Source organism: Drosophila navojoa, chromosome 3 (assembly GCF_054131105.1).
Source record: "Drosophila navojoa isolate 15081-1374.11 chromosome 3, UAZ_NAV_1.0, whole genome shotgun sequence".
Lineage (NCBI taxonomy): Eukaryota > Metazoa > Arthropoda > Insecta > Diptera > Drosophilidae > Drosophila > Drosophila navojoa.
The window spans coordinates 7,794,029-7,815,422 of record NC_142891.1 but is presented as its reverse complement, the minus strand read 5'-3'; the positions used below and the strand labels follow the sequence as shown (position 1 = coordinate 7,815,422).

The window sequence follows — 21,394 nt, the reverse complement described above, 5'->3', positions numbered from 1 at the left end:
CAGGCTGTCTACCTTTCTGCTAGCTGTCGGCAAATTCTTACCTTTTTTTTTTTTGGGTTATTTTTAGCGTGTACACAGTATATATATATGTATGTATATACATATATTTTAGACTTAAACACAATTTGTAATACTTACAAACGACATTCAATTTCCACATGGTCTCCAAATAGAGGCCGTTCACATTTGGATTTTCCGCACGGCATGTTATCGATTTGCCATCGTCGTCTGTGGTGGGCACAAAGCTCAGCTCGGAGCGTGTCGAGTTCTTTGATATGTCGTCCTGCAAAATGTGTTTCTGCATTAATTAAGTTTCGGCCTTAGAGCAAGACAGAGACAGAGAGAGAGAGAGAGAGATAGAGGGAGGGAGTGGGCGCGCGAGTGTGGATTCCCTTTACACTAAAAAAAAAATGTCCTAAGGCGTTCTGTTCATTGTTTTCTTTGTGTGTGTGAGTGTGTGTGTTTTCTTCTTCTTCTTATTTTTTTTTTTGCAAATTTGTCGAAATATTTTATGTTTGCAATTTAAAATTTATTGCTGCATACTTTGGGTTTTATGTGCCTTGTGTGGGTATTATAAATTTTATAGCGCCAAGCAACAACAACAACAACAACAACACATAATTAGTTGTGCTGTTGTAGTCGTTATTCTTGCTGTTAGTTGAACAGGTCATAAAATTGTTCATTTTTAAACGTGTGTGTGTGTGTGTGTGAGAGGGGGGTGGGTGGCGCCCCCTAGCGGCCAGACACCAAAACTTGCTAAACGGCTGCTAAAGCCGTGAAATATGCACATACAACTACAAGCGAAAGTTACTGCGGTGGGTGCTGGGGGCTGGGGGCTGGGGGCGTGGCAGGCTGCCTGTTGTAGTGCCACGTTTTTCTACACTCGCTGCTTCGAAAGGTGTTAATAGCTAAAGAGTTGGCCAAATAAATGGGGCATCATAAAAATGTTTTAGGCACTTGAAAAGTTCCTCAGGTAAATTCGAAATATTTAAAATATATACAAAAAAAAATTCAAAATGCTTATGAGAAACATTTTGTGATTTTTGGGTTTTCTAGCTTTATAATTAACAGAGCTGCCCCGCCCATAAATATCTCATACGCTTTTATACATAGTTCAACGTAGTTGAAAAGTTTAGTTATTTGAAAAATATATTGTAGCGATGCAAATAACATGTTTTGGGCCAACTCGAAGTCGGACTCGAACTATCTAATTAGCTGCAATACGTAACACGAGCGACACGATTGTTGGCCGAGTCGTTGGCCCAAAAACGTTGATTAATGTCGTGCTCCATATGAAGTTGCTAGACTTTAGTTTTATGCCAGCCATATTCCCATGTCTGCTACACACACACACACACACAAAGAGGGAAATGGAAACACACACACACATCAAAGCCACCCACAAAGTCCGCACATTAGAGTGGAAACTAAGGCACCAAAAGGCATGTAGCAAAGGCATGTCTAAAGGCCAGTACATCGGACTGTTTCTGTAATTCTCCCCATCTCACTCTCCCTCTCCCTCTCTCTCTCTCTCTCTCTCTCTCTCCATGTGTGTGTGTGTCCCTCTGTCCGTCTGTCTGGCTGGCGTAGACTAGAGGGCGGCCTTTTGCCGCATTACGGCAACTTTATGCCACGTGAAAAACTAGTGAAAAACATTTCCGGCCTTTAAAGGAGTGTAGCTGCAAACGGCAAAGCAATCAGCGCTGGTATGCATAAACGAGTATGCATATAAGGCGGACAGACATGGACATAAACAACAACAGTTTTTCGGGTTCCGGACAAAGGCTGGCCCGGACAAGTCAACAGCAGAGCGGCACAAAAATGAATTGCAACAAAATTGCGCTAAAACTCCCATAAATTTGTCCCAAGTTGAAACAAACAACAAAACAAAAACAAAAAAAGCAAAAACAAAAAAAAAACTACAGCAACAACTACATATGAAAATGGCAAAAGGAAAAGCGTAGCAAATAAAATGAAAAGCCAAAGGATTGCGGGTGCCGGCGTACGCCGGGGGCGTGGCAGTGAGCTGACATGGCAAGGCGTTGCTGTACGTTGTATATTGTGGAGTTTATATCACATTATCTCTGTGTTTATTCTAACGGTGAGTGTGTGGAGCGCGGCGAGTGTGGGCCACGCCCAGCGACAACAAGTGGGAGTTGCCACAACCCTCCTTTCCCATATTCCCAAAGACCAACGAGCTGCAGTCTGTGTGAATGTGTGTGTGTGTTTGTGTGCTTGTGGCTTGCCTATGCAAATACAATAACTTATCGTGAGTCAGTCAACAGACCCCCGCCTCCACGCAAGCGCTGGGCCGGGACGCCAATTGCGGTCAGGTGCGCGTCAAGCCTACTCCAGGCCAACCCAAGCCTTACTCACCTTTGTGCGTCGCAATTGACGTTTTCCCTTGTACCAGGTGATGATGGCATTCGGACGTGAACCGGACGATTCACAGGTGACTTCATAGCGTCGATCGGCAATCATTGAACTGGGCGGATCCAGAATTTTAACGGTTAATGGTTTCACTGCGAATAGAACAGTTTAGAATTTATATAATGGCAATATACTCTGATTAATTGCTATAGATAGTCAAGTGCATTAAACAGAGATCTGAGAATTACATATATGCATATTTTAATTAACATTTATTAACATATCTTTAACATTCGCAATGTAAACCCACTTTTCTTGAAGCTATTCCAGCTAACTGTAGCATGTCAAGTTTATATAAATAATGCGAAGCCTTAACAATTTGTATCTGCTCTACGTACGATAGCATCTAAGCACCGTCTCAGCTCAAGTGCTGACTACACACCTGCTCTTACCTGTGCATAGCTAATGGCCAGCACGAGTGCAGCTGAAAATGGAGCGAGGTTAATGTTAGGTCTAACGCCCCTTCATTCATTCATTTCACTGTAAACGTGGTAATTATTTAATTGCTACTTGGGCGTTACATACATATCTACACATGTATGTATATTTGAGCAATATTCAACTTGTTCTTTGTTTATCGTGAAATCATGAAACATATTGCATTGGATTTGTTTATGTTTATACAACAACAGTTGTTGACTGAATGCTCTGGCAATAATTAAAAGCTTTTCCCCTTGAACAATCGTATTTTCATTTAACTAATTGAATTGCTAAGATTCAAATGAAAGTTTTCAGTACATTTAGTTGAGCTAGTCAAAGGAAATCTAAAATAAAATAGATGTTATATTAATATGTGGATAAATAATGTGATAAATGATATACTACTCTGCACCTTAATTACTCAAACTCCTCATTCTTGGCTCATATGGTATATACTATACTCTATATATGTATATCGACAGCTCTATCTAGTAGAGCATTGGAATTTGGCCCACTTACGATGCATATCCAGTATGAAGCTCTTTTCCTTGGGCTTATCTAATTGCGTATTCAATGCCTGACATGTGAATACGGAATTCAAATCGTTGCGCTGCACCGATGGCCACAACAGTCGATTCTCGATAACATCGCCGGAATTGTGCTCGTTTTGATTGTCGACAAGTAGTCCATTTACGAGCCAGCGGACCTGCGGTTGCGGTCGACCTATCAAATCGAGTCGAAAGAGACGAACAGAAGAGAAACAATTGTAGATAGACATATACACATACATATATATGGACAGAGACAAAGACAGAGAGAGAAGGAGAGGGAGGGAGAGGCAGGGAGAGCGGGAGAGCATTGGGAGCGCAAATTAAAAAGTCAAGTTTTGGCAAGGCTAAAATAAAGAGGAAAAAAAATATAAAACGCAAAGAAAACGAAAGCAAAGCAAACGCAAACTTTGTGATATTTTCATTTTCGGTCAAACTGCGGCTTGGGTTGTTTTTTCAATTTTTTTACAGTTTTTTTTTTTCTTTCCCAAGCTTTTAAGGAAATTAACAGGAAATTGTCTAGCCGGTCGAGCGGATATAGTCATGTGTAGAGCAACAACACACACACACACACACAGAAAAAAAGAAGAAACGAAAGAAAACTGTATAAAGAAATGGGGGCGTGTCCATTGGCAATGGGGTTAAGCAACGTTAGTTGGGCTTACTTACCGCCCACCACACGACAAGTGATAACAATATCATCGCCCTCCTGCTTGGGACCCAATTGTGTGCCATTCAGTTGACGGCCCCAACGGTCCAGTATGATGGGCTGCTCCGGAAGTACTAAAAACAACAGCAACAATTGATAGGTAGATAGGATTATATATGTACCAAACAGTGTGTATATGTATGCATTTTGGATACTCACTTATTACAGACAAATTGAAACGGAAGCTCTGTGTTTGAGCTGTGCGAAAATCGACACGACAACGGTAAATGCCTTGATCATGCCTTTTGATATCCTGCAAAATTTCATACGTTAAACTATTATACATGTGTGTGTGTGTGTGTGTGTGTGTGAAAGGAAACAGATGATTAGCATACACACAGTCCTATACTTACAGCCCTACACACCTACACACCTGCATTTCTACACACCTGCCCACATAATACAGTTGTTTCTGCTTGCAGCCATGTAATTTTCAATTATTCCATGTCACCCAAGTCGCACGACTGCTCTGTGGTCTCTCGCTCTCTCTCTCTCTCTCAGCTATGGCACTTGAGATATATATCGTAAGCCTCAGTCCAAGCTAAGCGCTCAAGTTGTGGCCAACTAGTTCTCTCAGCTATGGTTTGGTTCGCTTAATTATGCCCGAGTTCAGTCAATGAATGGTTTCAATGTGTGTGTGTGTGTGCTCTTGATAAATGAACTTGTTCCGTATAACAGTTCAATGCTAGTTCATTGTTATTAGCAAGCTAACAGGAAATTACAAAAGTCTGGTTGGAGCATTGAGCTGGTTCCTTTAAGTTTTTATACGGATGTCCTGTATTTTGTGCTCGTATAATGAACTAGTTCTTTGGATAAGTTAATTAAAATTGCTACAAAAATTTGTTTTGAGCATTAAACTAGCTCTTTTGAGTTATTTTCAGAATAAGTAGAGCTTATAAGATAAGTAAGATGTTTTCGGCTATGGAACTAGTTCATTTTACATATTTCTAGTAATATTTATAAAAGTTTGTTCTTTTAACGATATGAGAAGCTTATAAGATATGTACAGCATTTCCTGCCCGCATAATGAACTAGGTCTTTTGTAATTGGCTTAATCATTTAACTAGTTCTATTCAATCATTGACCTATTTTAAGTCTTCAAAATAGCATCCACATAATTCATGAAATTGATATTGGAATTTTTTATATTGAAATTAAAAATTCCAATTCTCAGCGAGTTTATAATTATTCTACTCTCTGCTCATACTCTTTATTGATATAATCGAACGTATCGTATTCGCCTGAACGGGAGAATTCTCTAACTACTTGTTCGTTATTTATAGTCGAGCTGGCGTTAGGTTAATTTCCCGGCAATTGGAAGGCAATTAAAATTCATTTATAAAGTCAACTCCTCACCCAGGTGCCAGCCATTTGTCGCACATAATTCATGGGACTGTTTGAGTTATATGTGCATAAATTCATATACATATACATATATGTATGCACATATATAAATTTCTGTTATATCGCTTTGCATTATGAAGCTTCATGCAACCGCGAATGGCAAATTTATTGGAGAATCCTTCAGGCTGCCTCTTCGTGTGCATTTCACATTCATTTTCAACTCCACACACTCAACTGTGTGTGCGTGTGTGTGTGTGTCTGTGTGAACATGCAGCTCGTTAGCCTTCCCAGCAGGTTGTCTTAAGCCAGGAACTGTCCAAGGATTCCAACAGCCAGGAACCGAACCCAAGTCAGGTTGGCCTTTAAAAGTCAACGGTTTGTGGCGCCGAGGCGTTAGTTCAAGTAGCTGCCACACACACAGTGTAATACGTATATGTATGTCTGTCTGTATGAATGTGTATGTGTGTGTGTGTGTGTGTGCATTGCATGACAATAACGGTAAATCAAGTTATCTGTAAACATGCAAGACATTAATAAACATTTCGCGTGCGCGAGGCAATTTAACAACTTTTGATATCTAAATTTGTTTTCGCATTGCCTCAGCCGCAGCCGCAGCCGCAGCCGCAGCCGCAGCCGCAGCCGCAGTCACCGTCGCAGTCGCAGTCACCGTCACAGTCCCAGTCGCAGCTTTCTAACAGTATTTGGCATTCCGCAAATCCGGCATTTTGCCCATTTGCAAAATGTTTGGTACATCCGCTTGCTGTTATTCGCGCTGACTTAATTCCTAACACGCATTCGCAATGCCAATTGCCATTTGCCATTTGCCATTCTCAGATTTTCCCCAATTGGAAAGCCCCTTTCAAATGCCATGGAAACCACAGTTAGCTGAATGCAAAGGCAGAAAACTTTCATTCAATTGAATATCTAAATATATTGGCTTGGCTTAGATTGGGAATTCATCCTATTTACATATTAGACTACATTATAAATCTTTTTCAAGATTAACGCACCATATATAGATACATATATTCTATCTATAAAGCATATTCTGATTCGTCATTCTATCCACTCTCACTCCATTTACATTTTCTTCTATCCACTTTTGCCCAAAGCACAAACTTCAATTGAATTTTAAAATTTTTGGTGGCCAAATATTTGTGCCCTTTCCACATTTCGTGGAAAGTTTCTTAAATAGTCCAAATGCTTCGATTTGGGTTTTGTATTTTGAGCACTTCCCACTTTCCCCTCTACTCTATGGAATATTTAAAGAATTCATTTGGTTCCAAATCGTAATTTCATTCACACACAAAATGAAAGAAGAAAACTGCGAGTTGCTCTTGGTTAACCATGGCGAATCTTACCTTAATTTCCAATGTAGCTGGCTGCGAGTCAAAATGAAATTTGGCACGAGAGCCAAACACCTCCGGAGCTGACCAATGTCTGGGCTGCTCAATGGCCATGGTATCGCGCACATCGAAGCTGCAAGGAGAGCAGAGATGGGGGAGAGAGAGAAGGAAAATTATTATTATTATCATGCTGGAGCGTAAATATTTTAGTTGCAACAAAATGAAATCGGGTTGATATAAATTTTGGACTTCACACAGTATATATATATATATATAGAAATCGTCGAGCAGCTCGGGCTTCAGCTCTTGTTTTTATGTGTATAATTGAGTTTTTGTTATTCTCATTTTGAGAATTGCGAGCGCCAAAAATTAGCCTCATTTATATCTGAGCTGCTCATTAGAGAAAGACAGAGAAAGAGAGACAGACAGAGATATGGAGAGAGAAGAGGTGCGGAGGATGCTCTTGCCACGGGCTGGCTGCCAAAATAGAATTTATGGCCCCGTAGATAAACATTTTTTCAATTTTCTTCCTCTTGCTGATGCATTAAATGCGCCAAGTCTTACCTAGGCTAAAACTGCAGCAGCAGCAGCAGCCGCATCAGCACACAGAAGGCCATAACACTTAAGACCTGGCTAAATGCTGAGCGCTGCAGTTTCATTCAAATGGCCATAAAACTGCCTCGCATTTGAGCTCTGCTCTATTGAACTTTATGCATTTGCCAGCAAACAGGATATATATTCATACATATACATATGTACATATATATTTGTGTATATATTGCTATTGTTCATACGTACATTCCTAATTGGTTCATCCGATTCAAGTTAGTTTTATTTGTTATTTTCAGCAAGCATAAATAAATTAAATTATTGCCATTCAAAATAAATTCTTTTCAGGGTTTCTCGATATCTGCTGCATTATTATTGTCTATTTTCAGTATATATTTGTTTTTCATATATTTGATCACATTTTGCCAGCAGAGATAAATTTAATCATGGAGCTTAACCATTTGAAAAACAGCAATAGCAAAGTAAATAAAATAAAGTTTAAAAATAAATTGTTGAATTGCAAAAAATACGCTGCTATTTTGAGTAAATACTATGAACAAAATTGTTATTATAATTTGATTTCTATAAATAATTCTAAGCTGCAAAACTTTAAATCAGCTTTTCAGTTTGTTTAATTGTTTGTTGCTAGATTTTTAATGTCTGTATGTAGGGTTTTTTTCTTATTTCATATTACGATATTTGTTATTTTTTGTTTGAATACTAAAAAGTAAAAATTTAAATAATATATAAAATAGTGTTAGTGTATAAAACAGTCAAAATATTTAAATAAAAAATTATTCAGGTATAATTTTAAAACCACTAACTATTTTAGTATCTAACTAAATCATTATTAAATTTTTTTATATTTATTAATTTATTTACATTATAATTTATCAGATAATGGTTTTTGTTTTTAAATTTATGACAACTGTTGTTGCCCGAGTTGCGGAGGCAAACCACGACAATGAGCACCAAAAAAGGGAAAGTCAAGTATTGTGCGGGTTAATTGCATTTGTTGTTGTTGTTGTTGTTGCTGTTGCTGTTGTTGCTGCTACTGTTATTGTAGCAGCCACTTTCTGAGAGCCTCTGCGGCAAGTGGGCCGTTAAGCGCACTTTTGTATGCAACACGCAATAATTTATGCGGGCAGCCAACGACAGCGTCGACGTCGACGTCGACGTCAACGGCGACAGTGCAAAATGCAACAACTTAATTGCTGCGTGCCAAGCGGGCAGCCGTTCAAGTAAAAGCAACATCCACAGAAAGGGAGAGAGACAGAGAGAGAGAGAGCGAGTGAAAGAAAGACCAGGAGAGAGGGAGATGGAGATGGAGGCAGAGCGAGCACGATTTAGTGTGAAAGCGAGAGCAACGTTAACCCAATTCTGCTCCATTTGCCTTCACTTTCTTCATTTTTTTTCTCTTGTTTTTTGCTGGCTGCCCATTTAATTAAAAACTAAAAAAATAATATTAGAAAAAAAAATTAAAATGTGGCTAAACAGAGTGAAACGTGCTGTGGGACTTCTATGGGGCCTAGGCTTAATAACTGCTCTTGGGGGCCTATGCTGATGCCCAAATAATACGCTACGTGTACCCGAGCAAATTGAGCGTAATGAAAATGGCCAAAAGCTGAGAGTATGAAATTTAAATACACTGTGGATGTGATTACGAATGAAGAGCGTTGACAAGATGCTAATTATATAAATAAAATTTAATTATATAAATAATTAATTTGAGATAAGTGATTAGTACTGAAATCTAAATATATATAAATCGTATTTGATACATTATCAATACAGCACAAATAATGGGATGAGTTGGAATATTATTCAACTTCACTCTCTCTCTCTCTCTCTCTCTCTCTCCCTCTCTCTCTCTCTCTCTCTCTCTCTCTCTCTCTCTCTCTCTCTCTCTCTCTCTCTCTCTCTCTCTCTCTCTCTCACTCTCTACTAATTGTAAAGATATGCAATTTTAAATGTTTCTTATTATTATATCTCTCTTTGAGAAATCGCCTCCAACTTTGTTTATTTTTAATTTTAGACCAATTTTTCTCTATAACTTATCATATACAACATCATTAAAAAAGAAAATTTTAATGTCTTTATGGTACTAAAATTATCTTTTCTGATTGTATGCGACGTCAATTCTCAGTCAATGAATCATCATTAATATTATATTTTTTTTATATTACAAATTATATATTTATATTATATTTTCTAAATTTTATTTTGCAAATTATATATTAAAAACACAAATCTTTAACTATGGATCCATATCCTTAAATATTAAACTATATTTAATTTCCATTAATTTGAAATACAAAACAAACCTAAAAATCCTTCATTATTTTCATTGCTGCCTTGCCAGCTTTATGCTCATATTAAAAACTTTTAACTGTTATTTGAGCTAGTTGTGCCACTGCTAGTTACCAAGTCAGAACTTCACTTAGTATTCCTAGAGCTAGATATAGCACTTAAATGTTGCATTTGACAGCCAAAAGGCGCAACGCGGCGCGAAAATGTCGTGAATGCAATTAGCAGAGCAGCTCGAGAGAGTGGGCCAGCTCGAGCCATGCACTTTGCCGGGGCACTTTCGTATGGAGTTCTTTATGAACTGAACTGATTTGTTGTTAGCCAGGCAACAGCAACGAAAACAATGCCAAATAGCCACAAGAATTTGAAGTACCGCAAGCTTAGCAACAGCTTAACGATAATACCTGAATCCATATAAAAGAAATTCAACATCATTTATCCACATAATTCTTGTGGCTTTTCGTCTGAGGTTAATTAGGAAATTAGGTAAATATAATTAAGTTAATTTACTGTGAGCCTTGTGACAACAAAAATACACACACACACACACACACACATACACGTGCACTGGCATACGCACAAAAGTTAAATCACATATCCAGAGACCAAAGGCCACTTATCAGCTGCCAGGCAGCAGGTGCAAAAAATAAACAGCTTAAGTTAAATTACACAAAATTCGAGTATTCGACTGAGCCATACCCTGGAATGAAATGGCACATAGTTTTCAGGAAGCTTGAATACCCTATTATACCTATTATTATATATATATTATTATAACCTATAATGCTAACTATTATACTTTAATTTATCAATTATTTAATTTCCTTTAAATTTTAAATTAATTATAAATTAAGCAAAGGTTTCTAAGGCCTTCTGCTTGATAATAAATATTTTTACACTGGCGCTAAATTAATTATCAGCATAAACGTGCTTATTATATTGTCTCAAAGAAACCTATATACCCCATTGCCTGAACCTGTTAAGGGGTATAGCAGAAAATTACTGTAGCATACTTTTGTACGATGCGGGGCCGCACGATTTAAAAGGCAGCTGCTCTCGAGGCTCGTTTGCATTTAATTAAATGCTTATAAACATACACAGACGCACACACACACACATACGCACACTGAGGCAGACAATAAGCTAAATGAGGCTGGCACTCACACACAAGAAACAAAGAGAAAGAGAGCAAGAGCGCATGAGAGAGAGTGTGTGTGGGATAGTACTCACCTATATAGAGGTATGCCCGCATTATCACGAAACCATAAGACCATATAAACATCATGCAGGGGCTCGGCAATGGGGCAGGGCAGCGACACAGATTTGCCCTCGACGGCATCAATGTCCTTCGTTTTCACTGTGCCGATTGTGGTTTGTGGATGTGGTTGGCATTAGTTGTTGTTGTTGTTGGTGGTGTTGGTGTTGGCACAAAGTCGCCGCCATTTTATTTTTGGTGGAGATGCGGTGGGGTCAGGCAAATTATGTTGTCACGGATTTTTTTTTTGGTTTGGTTTGGTCAGCAGCATCGTCGTCGTTGGCGCACATGAAAATAGAAAATAAATGCGTAAAATTTGTTAATTAAATGCTCGTTCCCTCTTTAACATGCGTGGCTGCTTCCACAGAGACACACTCACACACACAAACACACACACATACACATTAATATATATATCTAAACCTATATATGTAGCTGGCTAGCGTTGCGTCTGGGGCTTTTAGCAATTAAATGTTGATGCCAGCTTAATTTCTACGTAATTACAAACGCGTAAATTCATATGAAGCGAGCGCACCCTGCCTTTTATTTATTCATATTGCATGCCGGTGCAGATCCCTGTGAAATACCCTTTGAGCCACGCCCATTTAGTGCTGCCAATGGCCACCAAAAGATTTTATGCGAAAATCGCCTAGCAAATAAACCAAAAAGTTAAGCTTAAATTGAAAAATAAAATAAAGTGAGGCCTTAATAAAAGTGGATTTCAAAAAATAAAATAAAATAAAATAATACTTAAAAAAAAAATATTAATTATGTTATTACTATTATTTAACTAGGCAATAGAAATAATTCCAATAGCTTAGCATCAAGTTTTTAGTATTTTTTATTTAGACAAAGTCCAAGAGAAATTATCGCAATGAGTGGAAAAGTTGGCTCAAAGTTTTGTCTATTATTAAATATGTAATAGGAGATCAGGAAGACGTTTTTTTTTTTTGAATGTTAATCGAATCGAGATGCCGCAGATATATAGAATCAAGGGTGGCACTTTATACAAATTTGTGCAGTTTTATTTAGTATTTTTGGCTGATATAAAAAAGCAGCGTACAGAGAGCTTTATTATTTAGCGTTGTTATTTTTACTGTACTAGAAAGTAAATAAATGTTGAACATCATTATATCAATATTATATAATATATTATATTAAGCAGAACAAAGTATATAACAAAACAAAATACATTGAATTAAATAATAAAATAAAAAATTTAGTCAAATAACAAAATCTAAAATACTAATTTTATTTAAATTTTTATGAAGTAATCTTAATTTGTATTTAATTTTATATATATTCTTCTTTTGTATATACAATAAATATATTAACTTTTTTTTTAAATATATTTTTTTTTTTATTGTATAATTATTACTTGATATTTCATTTAATATATACATATTTATGCTTTTATATACTAAATATATTTATTTTATTAGTATTATTATTATTTTTTTTTTTTTTTTACTCCTATTACCTATAGAGAGTACACAATAAATGTCTGTATGTCTATAGCTCTTGGTCATTGACTCAAATTTGAATTAAATTAGAGGGAGCACATGGACTCTTTAATATTTCAATTATATTACATAATTTATTTTATATACTTCCATTTATAATTATTTTATATTATCTGGCAAAGCTTTGCCCAATTTAATTCCAATTGTGATAGCAACAAAATCAATGAGTAATATGCGTTATTTAATGCATTTAATAACATTTACGATATGCAATGCATGAATCGATGGCTATCAAAGTGAAGACTACAGATCACAGATAACAGGTGGCACATGATAAGCAAACATTGAGTGCTAGATAACGCAATACTGTGAACAACTGTGCGTGACAACAAATGACAATAATTAAAAGATAAACACACGCAAATAGCTATAAAATATCTATATATAAACCCCATTAGCAGCAGCAGCTGTATTCATACTAATTGTTTCATTGTGCGTATGCCCAAATCAAATATTTTAAATTAATTATCAGCCAATTTAGATAATTGTAATAGATTGCTTATAAAATAAATATATATATAGTAATATATATATCACGGATCTGTAACATTTATATTTATATATTTACTGAACAATTTTGTCAAATGTCAAATGCGGCAAACTGGCACAGTTATATTTGGTTTGTTCTCTATATACCTCGCAATTGGGGCATATCTAATTTGAAATTCAACTTGTAACGTATTAAAAGTATTTAATGCCAGCCCTTAAGATCTATTGCATTTCTTAAAAAGATAAAATCTTATCAGTATTTGTTTTGTTGTCTTCTTAGAGCATTAGATATTCATCAACTCTTTGGTATCTTTTACTTTATTATCGCACTTTAGCTTTCATATCTGGCAGTATTTTTGGTCCCCCGTATATAGATACATATATCTTCATATACAAATAAAAATGTCTGTCTTGAAAATATTTCACATCATGTGAAAGCAAAGGCCATAAAAAAATGTAAAAAAAAAAACAAGAGCTCTACTCTGCCCTCTGCTCTACCGCCCAACTGTACTGGTGCTTCACGGCTGCGTTTTTGGCATTGACTTTATGTGTGTAAATATGAAAAAATGTCATTTTATTGCCACAATGCGTCGAAATTTTGTGAGAATTTATTGCGAATACGCCGCGTTGTACAATAAATATGCGTTTAAGGGCGAAACGCGTGTGCGTGTGTGTGTGTGAGTGTGTTAGTGTTTTGCTTAGAAATGTTGGTACAGTGGTGTAGACACATCTGTCATTGAGCTAAAAACGCCCCAGTGTAAACCGTGTGCAACATCTGCAGAAGGATTGATAAACATTGATCGTTTCAAGCAGGGACCGCAAATAAGAGTTATGAATTTAAAAAAATTGAGGCCTTTAGGAAGCCCCAAGAAGAGAGGGAAAAACACACATAGGTTATTTTTTTACGGAAAATTCAAAAAAAGGATAAATTTTTATTTGCAATTTTTTGGAAAAAAATAATTTTTGATTATTATAAATGATTTTTATGATAAAAATCAAAAATAATAATTACAGAACAATTTTTATATAAAAATCAATGCCAAGGAGTAGACGAGCTGAATAAAACCCCGTTCAGCTCTTTCTGCTGCAGCTCGCAAATTGACAGAGATTAGAAATCATGAATGGCCTGCCTAAAGATCGATGAAAGCCCATTAGCTCATTGGCATTTGATTCGATGCGTCCAGAGTCTCAAAATGAACTTTGCCTGCAATTTCTGCCTTTCATTTTTTTTTTTTTGTTTTTTTTTGTTTTGTGTGTAGCCAGCCATTAGACTGCAATTTTAGGGATGGCGCCGCAACTCTGGCTGTAAAATGCCAATGCATCAAAGGCAAAGATGCATCACGTTGACTGCATTACCAAACGACTTTAAGAGCGGGCTGCCCAGCTCCCCCTAGCCCTCCACCCGACTGAGGCACTTTGAAAAATGTTGCTCAGGTACAAGAGTTGAATTCTCGTTTTTTGGTTGCATTTTTGTGTCGCCTTTGCTTGGCCTTCACTTAACTACAGCAGCACCGACAGCCACACACACACACACACAGAGAAACACAGTCAGAGTCTGAGCTGGAGCAGAGCTCGACAGCTCGTGCATGTTAAAAGCTATTTAAATATGCTCTCTTTGAATGCCTTGATTGGCTCCATGCCAGCCCTAACCATTTCACAGCCAGCTAGCCAGCTAGCTAGTCTTTGCTACGTTTGCCTGAGCTCTGCCATTGGCTTTGGCTTTGGCTTTGGCTTTGCCTGCAGCTCTGGTTGCAAAAACAGACAACAACAAAAAAAAATGGAGGAGAAGACAGCAAATCAACTCAGGCTCAGCATTTCTCTCTCTCACACTCTCTTTCTCTACTTAACCTTTTCGCATGAATTAACCCTATAATTGTTAAAGTGCGTCAGGAACCAACAAACCCCACCGCAATAGCATTTCAAGCACTATTTATTAGAGCTATAAATAAATTGTTATGACTAACGAAAATCCAAGCCGAAAATATTGTCGAATAATATGTAGAATCTGAAAATCAAATGAAATAACTGTAGTTTGCAATTTGGCTAATGAAAAGCAATATTTAATTACTCTTAGTTGAATTAACGAAACTCAATTAAAATGAAAATACAAACCGAGTCGAACTCGACGGCATAAATATTTAATGTTCTTTAGCTAAAAGTGAAAGTTTGCTAAGCTATTTCGTAGTGGGGTTAAACTAACCTAAATTATATACACGCACACACACACACACACGCACACCCACTCTCAGTTCATCTGCTTGCACTCGCAAAGCTGTTTCGCTGCACTCGCTTATCGCCTGATATTCTCTAGTGTGCCACGCCCCTCGGCAACAGGCTTCGCCCAGACGCATTGTTGATGCAATTTGAAATGCAAAACTTTAATGGAATTGGCCGCTGCTGCTGCTGCTGCTGCTCCTGCTGCTCCTGCTGCTGCTTCTGCTGCTGCTGCTGCTTCTGCTGCTGCTGTGACAATAGTTTTGTGCAACTTTTCAGCACAGACAACTTTTATTCCGAATGCATTTGCCACATACTAACATGCACACAATCTAACGGCTTTTAGCCGTACTGTGACGCGATTAGAGACGAAAAAAGAAAGAAGAACAAAAAAGTACAGAAAAAAAAAACATTGAAACATTTTAATTGATATTTAAGTATGACCATTGCGATTGCTGTTGTGGCTTCGCTTATGTAATTGCCGCAGCGTCTTGGGCCCTCCAATTAGCATAAATACACACACACACACACACACACGCATACACAGCTACATATACATGCACATATAATTTACCATGACGCAAGCCAATGCCACGCCTCTCTCTCTCTCTCGCTCTCTCACTCTGTAGGTACATGTGCCTGTGTGTGTGTGTGTGTGTGTGTGTATGTATTTGTTCCCTTATGGAATTCGTTGACTTCATGTCAAAATATTTTTCGTTGACAATTACACGTCACCAGACGCCCACATGAAAGAGTCTCGCCGTCTTTGCGTACATCTCTCTCTCTCTCTCCCTCTCTCTCCCTCTCTCTCACACACACTCTCACCCTTTCTCTCTTACACTTTGTAAATGTATGTGTGATACTTTGCGATTAATCGTCGGGCTCATTAGTGGCGAAAATATTTATGAAGACCGCTGGGAAAACGCAACGTTGTACTCTCATTAAATATACATTGAAATCATTCTTAACTATGTGTGTGTGTGTTTGTGTGTGTAACACATTACATATACATATATGCTTATATCCATATGCATGTATATCTGGTTTATATGCTTGTATTTGTGGCTTGTGCGGTTTTTAATGGATTTGTCTTGAAATGCGCTGCTGCAGTCAGAAGAGAAATTCATGTCAATTCATGTCTGCTTCAATAGCAAATGAATAATCAGAAGATTAATGTAAAATTCCTATTTAATGTTGGAAAATAGACAAATATTGCATTTATATAAAAATATATACATATTTAATATGCTTATACTTTATTAATTGCATAGCATCCCTAATACCCCTTAAATATACGTACATGTATATCGAAGTATACTGAAATACGTATACCTAATATCCAGCAAGTATATGTACATATAAACTGAACTATTCTGAAGTATACCTACTTTCATACTCATATTCCCTGTTGTATACATACTGAAGTATACATATATATTTACAGAGTATTTTGAATGATATACAATTAATAAGCTGAACCTTATCAAATATTAAGATCTCGTTTCAGTTTTTTATACCCTGAACCCATTGAAAATGGGAGAACAGAATAGATTGTTTTTTAAGTTTTGCTAGCATTAAATTTTATTCTGCAAGTTTCATAAACAATTCCATATTATAACCCATTTGTTCTAAAAATTTGTATATTTTATTTAAATATTGATACCACATTTATTTAAATATTAATACCCTGTAGTTGTATGTTTTTATTTTGCTAAAACGGCATGTACCTTCATTTTATTCAATATTCACGTTCAAATTCGATGAGCAGAAATCATAAATCATCATCAAAAAGTTTATTAATTTTTAATACAAACTATATACCCTATAAACAGTATTGCATGCTGGGCAAACAAATCGCACATACTGATTATGCAATATATATATACAAACATGCACACAGCGCATCTACCTAATAGTGCCTTAATGCTGATAAGCTTTATAGCAACATTTATAGATTGCAAATAATTCCCGTTTCATTTCAGTTGAATCAAAAGCATTTAATGATGCAGAGCGGAATAATTTTGATACTTGCTTTGGCCACTGTGGTAAGCCATCGTTAGAATATCGTGAGCATCGAGAAAATAAACATGAGCTTCGCCTGTCTTAGAGCCTTGCCAGCGGTCTGACCCCTAACGATGTGGCACTGATTGCTGACATTAAACAGTCGGCAAAGCAGACGAAACTCGTATTGATCCAGCAGTCGTTGCGGAGCATCAGAGAAATAGCCGAATCCATGATTGCTGCAAACGCTGTGAGTGCCCGCGAAAGGCGTAACTTAGAAGAATTTATACAACGAACATCGGCAAAACTTCGGCTGCCCACGTTGGGCGAGTCCGCTATCGAAGAGACTTTGGATGATCTGAAGGCCATCATTGGATTTGCCGAGCTGAGCGAAGAGGAGGGCAAAGCGCGCATGACTCAGTACACAAATGGCAAGTATGCCATCATAATTGAGAAGGCCGCGCAACAGTTTAACAGGGAAATACAGCTATTTGCATATATAACAAATCCCAAGATACGCCAACTGAGCGCATCAGCGCAACAAAGCGAACAGCAACTAATCTCAGCCTTCAACAATTTGGCCTACGCCGGACTGGTGCGAATCGAGCAATCATTTTCCGACTTCTTAGAGCTTATCGAGAGATATTGATTAAATAATTATAATTATTGAATAATGGAACTGATAAGTACGAATGTCTAAAATGAATATACAACTAAATCTATAAAGTAATATTTTAGATAAGCAGAAAAATATAAATATCAATTATAATATATGTATATATGGATTGAATGAATGAATGGGTTTATATGTAAATACAGTGTTGTGCATATTTGCTAAACCCATCTGGCAACCCTATATTTTTTGTCAAAGACGGGCCATTCAGGCCTCTTTGAGAGATATTCTATACAAAAAGTAATGTCATGAGCTTTACTTGAAACAAATTATTACTGTCAACATGAAAAATTAAAAAAAAAAAAATTGACATGGGTCCGTCGAATATGGGCAGCCCTGTAGGGTTGCCAGATGGTTCCGTCGCATATATATATATACATATACATATATTCTTGAGCTTTTTCGCATATACTACGTCAAGTCCAAAGGGTTATCAACTAATTTTTAATGAGTAGCGGCTATATGCATAAATACACGCATACATATATACATTTATATATACATTTTTATTGTATTTAAGCCGCTTTAAAATGCTGCCCCATTTAAATACCTACTTATATTCTCCCTCAATTAAATGGGCCTCAGAAATGTTTTTGACTTTTTGAGCTGCTTTTGCGGTTGCATTTAAAAAATCACTGAACAGAGAGTCGAAAACACAAAGAGCGAGAGAGGGGCAGCTGGAGTGAGCGAGACAGAGTCTGTGTGTTGCGTGTGTTGTGGCTGCAATTAACCCAGCACTAAGTACCAGTCTCTAAATGTTTCCAGTAATGCCTAATGAATGCCGAGAAATATATATATGTAAATCAGCTGTCAAAAATCTATCAATGTGTAGAGCTATGAGAAACAATTGTATGGCATTGGGTAAGCATATAGAAGGCAAAGGCTGGATTCACTCAACTTCACTCATCTCTGAGCTTCAGAGTAGCAGCGGAAGCCGAGGAGGAGCCGTGGGAGCAGTCGATGCCGAAGGTCGACGCTCTAAATAGCTACTCAGTGAACCAGCTCGAAGTTGAACCGAACTCATTCGTCTCACCCTTCCATCAGCATAGGAGCGAGCAAATTAAACATAAATAAAACAATATTAGAATTGCGTCATTCCATTCCAATAGCTAAAGCTCTTAAGCGCCTCTAAGACATTCAAATATTGCAATTCAACCGAGCTCTCGACAATTGTTAAAGGTAAAGAAAATTTCATTTCCAAATAGTTGGAATTTACCTTTAAGAAGATTTAATAAAACGGAATTACTAAACCAGTCTCCTGGATAGAAATTGCTTTTCATATGCAATTAAAGCTGCAAAGGCATTAAAGCCGAGCAGCTGGCCGAAACTAACCACAAAACGAACATTGTACGTTCATAGCAAATGCATGTTTGTTGTATTGCATTTTAAATTCGATCAAAATTCAATTTGGCAAAACAAGAGCCATAACAACTGCAATTGGCTGGGATTGAACATTTTGCAAATGCCACCGAAATGAAATTTGTCTGCAATATGAAAAACACAAAAACTGAATTAAAATCAAATTTAACTATCACAGACAGATGAAGAAGAAGAAGAAGGTAAAAGAGAAGTAGCGAAAACACTGCTATAAATGTGGAGAATGCAGTTATGAAATAGCCAATGGAATAATCAAATTCGATTAAAATGTCAAAGTGCAGTTGGGTATTAAGTGCAGTGACTCGAAACAAAACAGAAAGACTATCAAATGAAATCTGCAAGTGGCGCCATCTGCTGTAGAGATTAGCTCTTTGATGTGACAGCCAATACAATACAATATTAGAGTAGTTTCTGATGAAGTGGAATGGGCTATACATAGAAAGAATCAATCTGTTGTAAATGTTATTTAGCAAATTACTGAAAATTCAATAAAATATATTTAGTTTGTCTTAACAAAGCCCAATTTGCATGCACATTTAGAATACACGGAAATTGAGCAGGACAACAAAGAGCAGAAGCCAAAAGTCAAAGAGCTCAACAATGATTTTTATTTGCAGCAGCAGCAACGAGATGAGATAACAATCAATAAGCTGAAAACAAGAAACTGACAAAGCATGGGAATAAACTTGAGTCTAGCTTACATACAATGAGGTTAACAGCAACTGAAAGAATAAAAGGCCGAAGGACGAGGGATGCAGGAGCAGCTAGGGCCAAGCAAACGAGCCAGACCAAGCAAACACAGCAGACAAATAAGCCCACTTTTATAATAAAGTAACAAAAATGCGAAATCTGTGTAGCAGCTATAGCCAGAGTGTGAGAGAGAGAGAGAGAGGTGGAGAGGGAGATACTGAGCTCCCAACCTCTGAACTGACCGAATGAACTCTGCTGCCAGGGCTATAGAAAAGTTGATTTTATTCTTGTGGCTGCTGTTGCTGCTGCTGTTGCATCAGTTTTATGCAAAATTGTCTGAAAGTTCAGAGGTGTTGACCAGGTTTCCAGCAAAATGTGTTGCGCATATTGAATTTCTTTTAAGTGGCAGCGCTTAAAAAGCAGACCAACTACACAATTACCTGACTGAGCCATAGCCAAAGATATATTAAAATATAATAATAAAAGAAAAATATAATAATATATGAATAACATATATTAGCAACATTATATGCGTTAAAAGGAAGTAAAGTCTTATGGCCTGCCTACTTAGGTATAACTCTCTCTCTCTCTCTCTCTCAGATCATTTAAAATGCCTACGTGGATATAACTCCCTCTCTCTCTCTTTCTTTCTCTTTGTCTCTCTCTCTCTCTCTCTCTCTCTCTCTCTCTCTCTCTCTCTCTCTATCTCTCTCTTACTCTCTATCTTAGATCATTTGAAATTCTTAAAATGAAGCCTGTAATATTATTATTTTATATTATTGTTAGTTTTCTTATATAAGGTCTTATAATATTATATTATAATATAATTCTATTTTTTTTTTTTTTAAATATTATTATTTTTTTTTTTCTTTTTGTTCATTTTGAAGCACAAGAGCAGCTTTTTGCTCTATTATATATAATTCTATAATAGCTATAAAGACACTTTAACTTCAGCTAGTTTTTCTGAACTAAATTCGTCAAATAAAGCCTTTCATATAATTTTTGTTTAATTTTAAATCAGCCAGCAAATAATCACAATTGCAATTGCCACAGTAAAACCTTTTTACATGGACCTCAACTGGATTTGTCAGACCTGGCATTCACTCGATAAGCTGTAAAACTCAGCAGTAGCAAAAAAATTGGCATTTTGTTTGATGCAGCGATTGTTTAAGCCATGTTTGAGTCTTTGTCCATAAATCTGGCCACAGAACGGCTTCATTAAATGTGTGTGCGAGTGTGCATGTGTGTGGGAGCTGCTCTTAGCTACTGTGCAGCCTCCCTTTGTGCGACCTAAAAATGCCAAAAATCAATACAAGGTAAATACGCTCGAAAACACACAAAAAAAAAAAAAAAAAAAAAAAAAAAAAAAGATATAGCAAACAGAGTAAAAGGAATGAAAAGGTAAAACGTGCAACAGCCGAAACAATTGTAGAGAGAGCATCGAAAAACACATAACTATTTTGCATAAAATAAAAGTTTTTTGGTTATTTGCTGTGCGTGTGTGTTGAGTGTGCATAAG

The 21,394-nt window shown here is 36.8% G+C and overlaps 2 protein-coding genes across 2 annotated transcripts in view; one reads left to right on the top strand and one right to left on the bottom strand.

Moving 5' to 3' along the window:
* The window catches only part of side-II (sidestep II transmembrane protein), an 85,803-nt gene that overhangs the window by 26,864 nt on the left and 37,545 nt on the right, over window positions 1–21,394 (bottom strand). The window contains exons 3-9 of the mRNA XM_089257411.1: window positions 10,884–11,010; window positions 6,813–6,930; window positions 4,267–4,360; window positions 4,068–4,181; window positions 3,370–3,573; window positions 2,377–2,522; window positions 139–283 (exon numbers count right to left, since the gene is read on the bottom strand). Coding sequence (XP_089113537.1) covers window positions 139–283; window positions 2,377–2,522; window positions 3,370–3,573; window positions 4,068–4,181; window positions 4,267–4,360; window positions 6,813–6,930; window positions 10,884–11,010 — 948 coding nt within the window. The remainder of the gene's footprint in view (window positions 1–138; window positions 284–2,376; window positions 2,523–3,369; window positions 3,574–4,067; window positions 4,182–4,266; window positions 4,361–6,812; window positions 6,931–10,883; window positions 11,011–21,394) is intronic.
* Window positions 17,117–18,537, top strand: LOC149091667 (uncharacterized). The gene is made up of 2 exons (XM_089258038.1): window positions 17,117–17,179; window positions 17,242–18,537. The coding sequence occupies exons 1-2, from the start codon at window positions 17,135–17,137 to the stop codon at window positions 17,782–17,784; spliced, it is 588 nt and encodes a 195-aa protein (XP_089114164.1). The 5' UTR covers window positions 17,117–17,134; the 3' UTR covers window positions 17,785–18,537.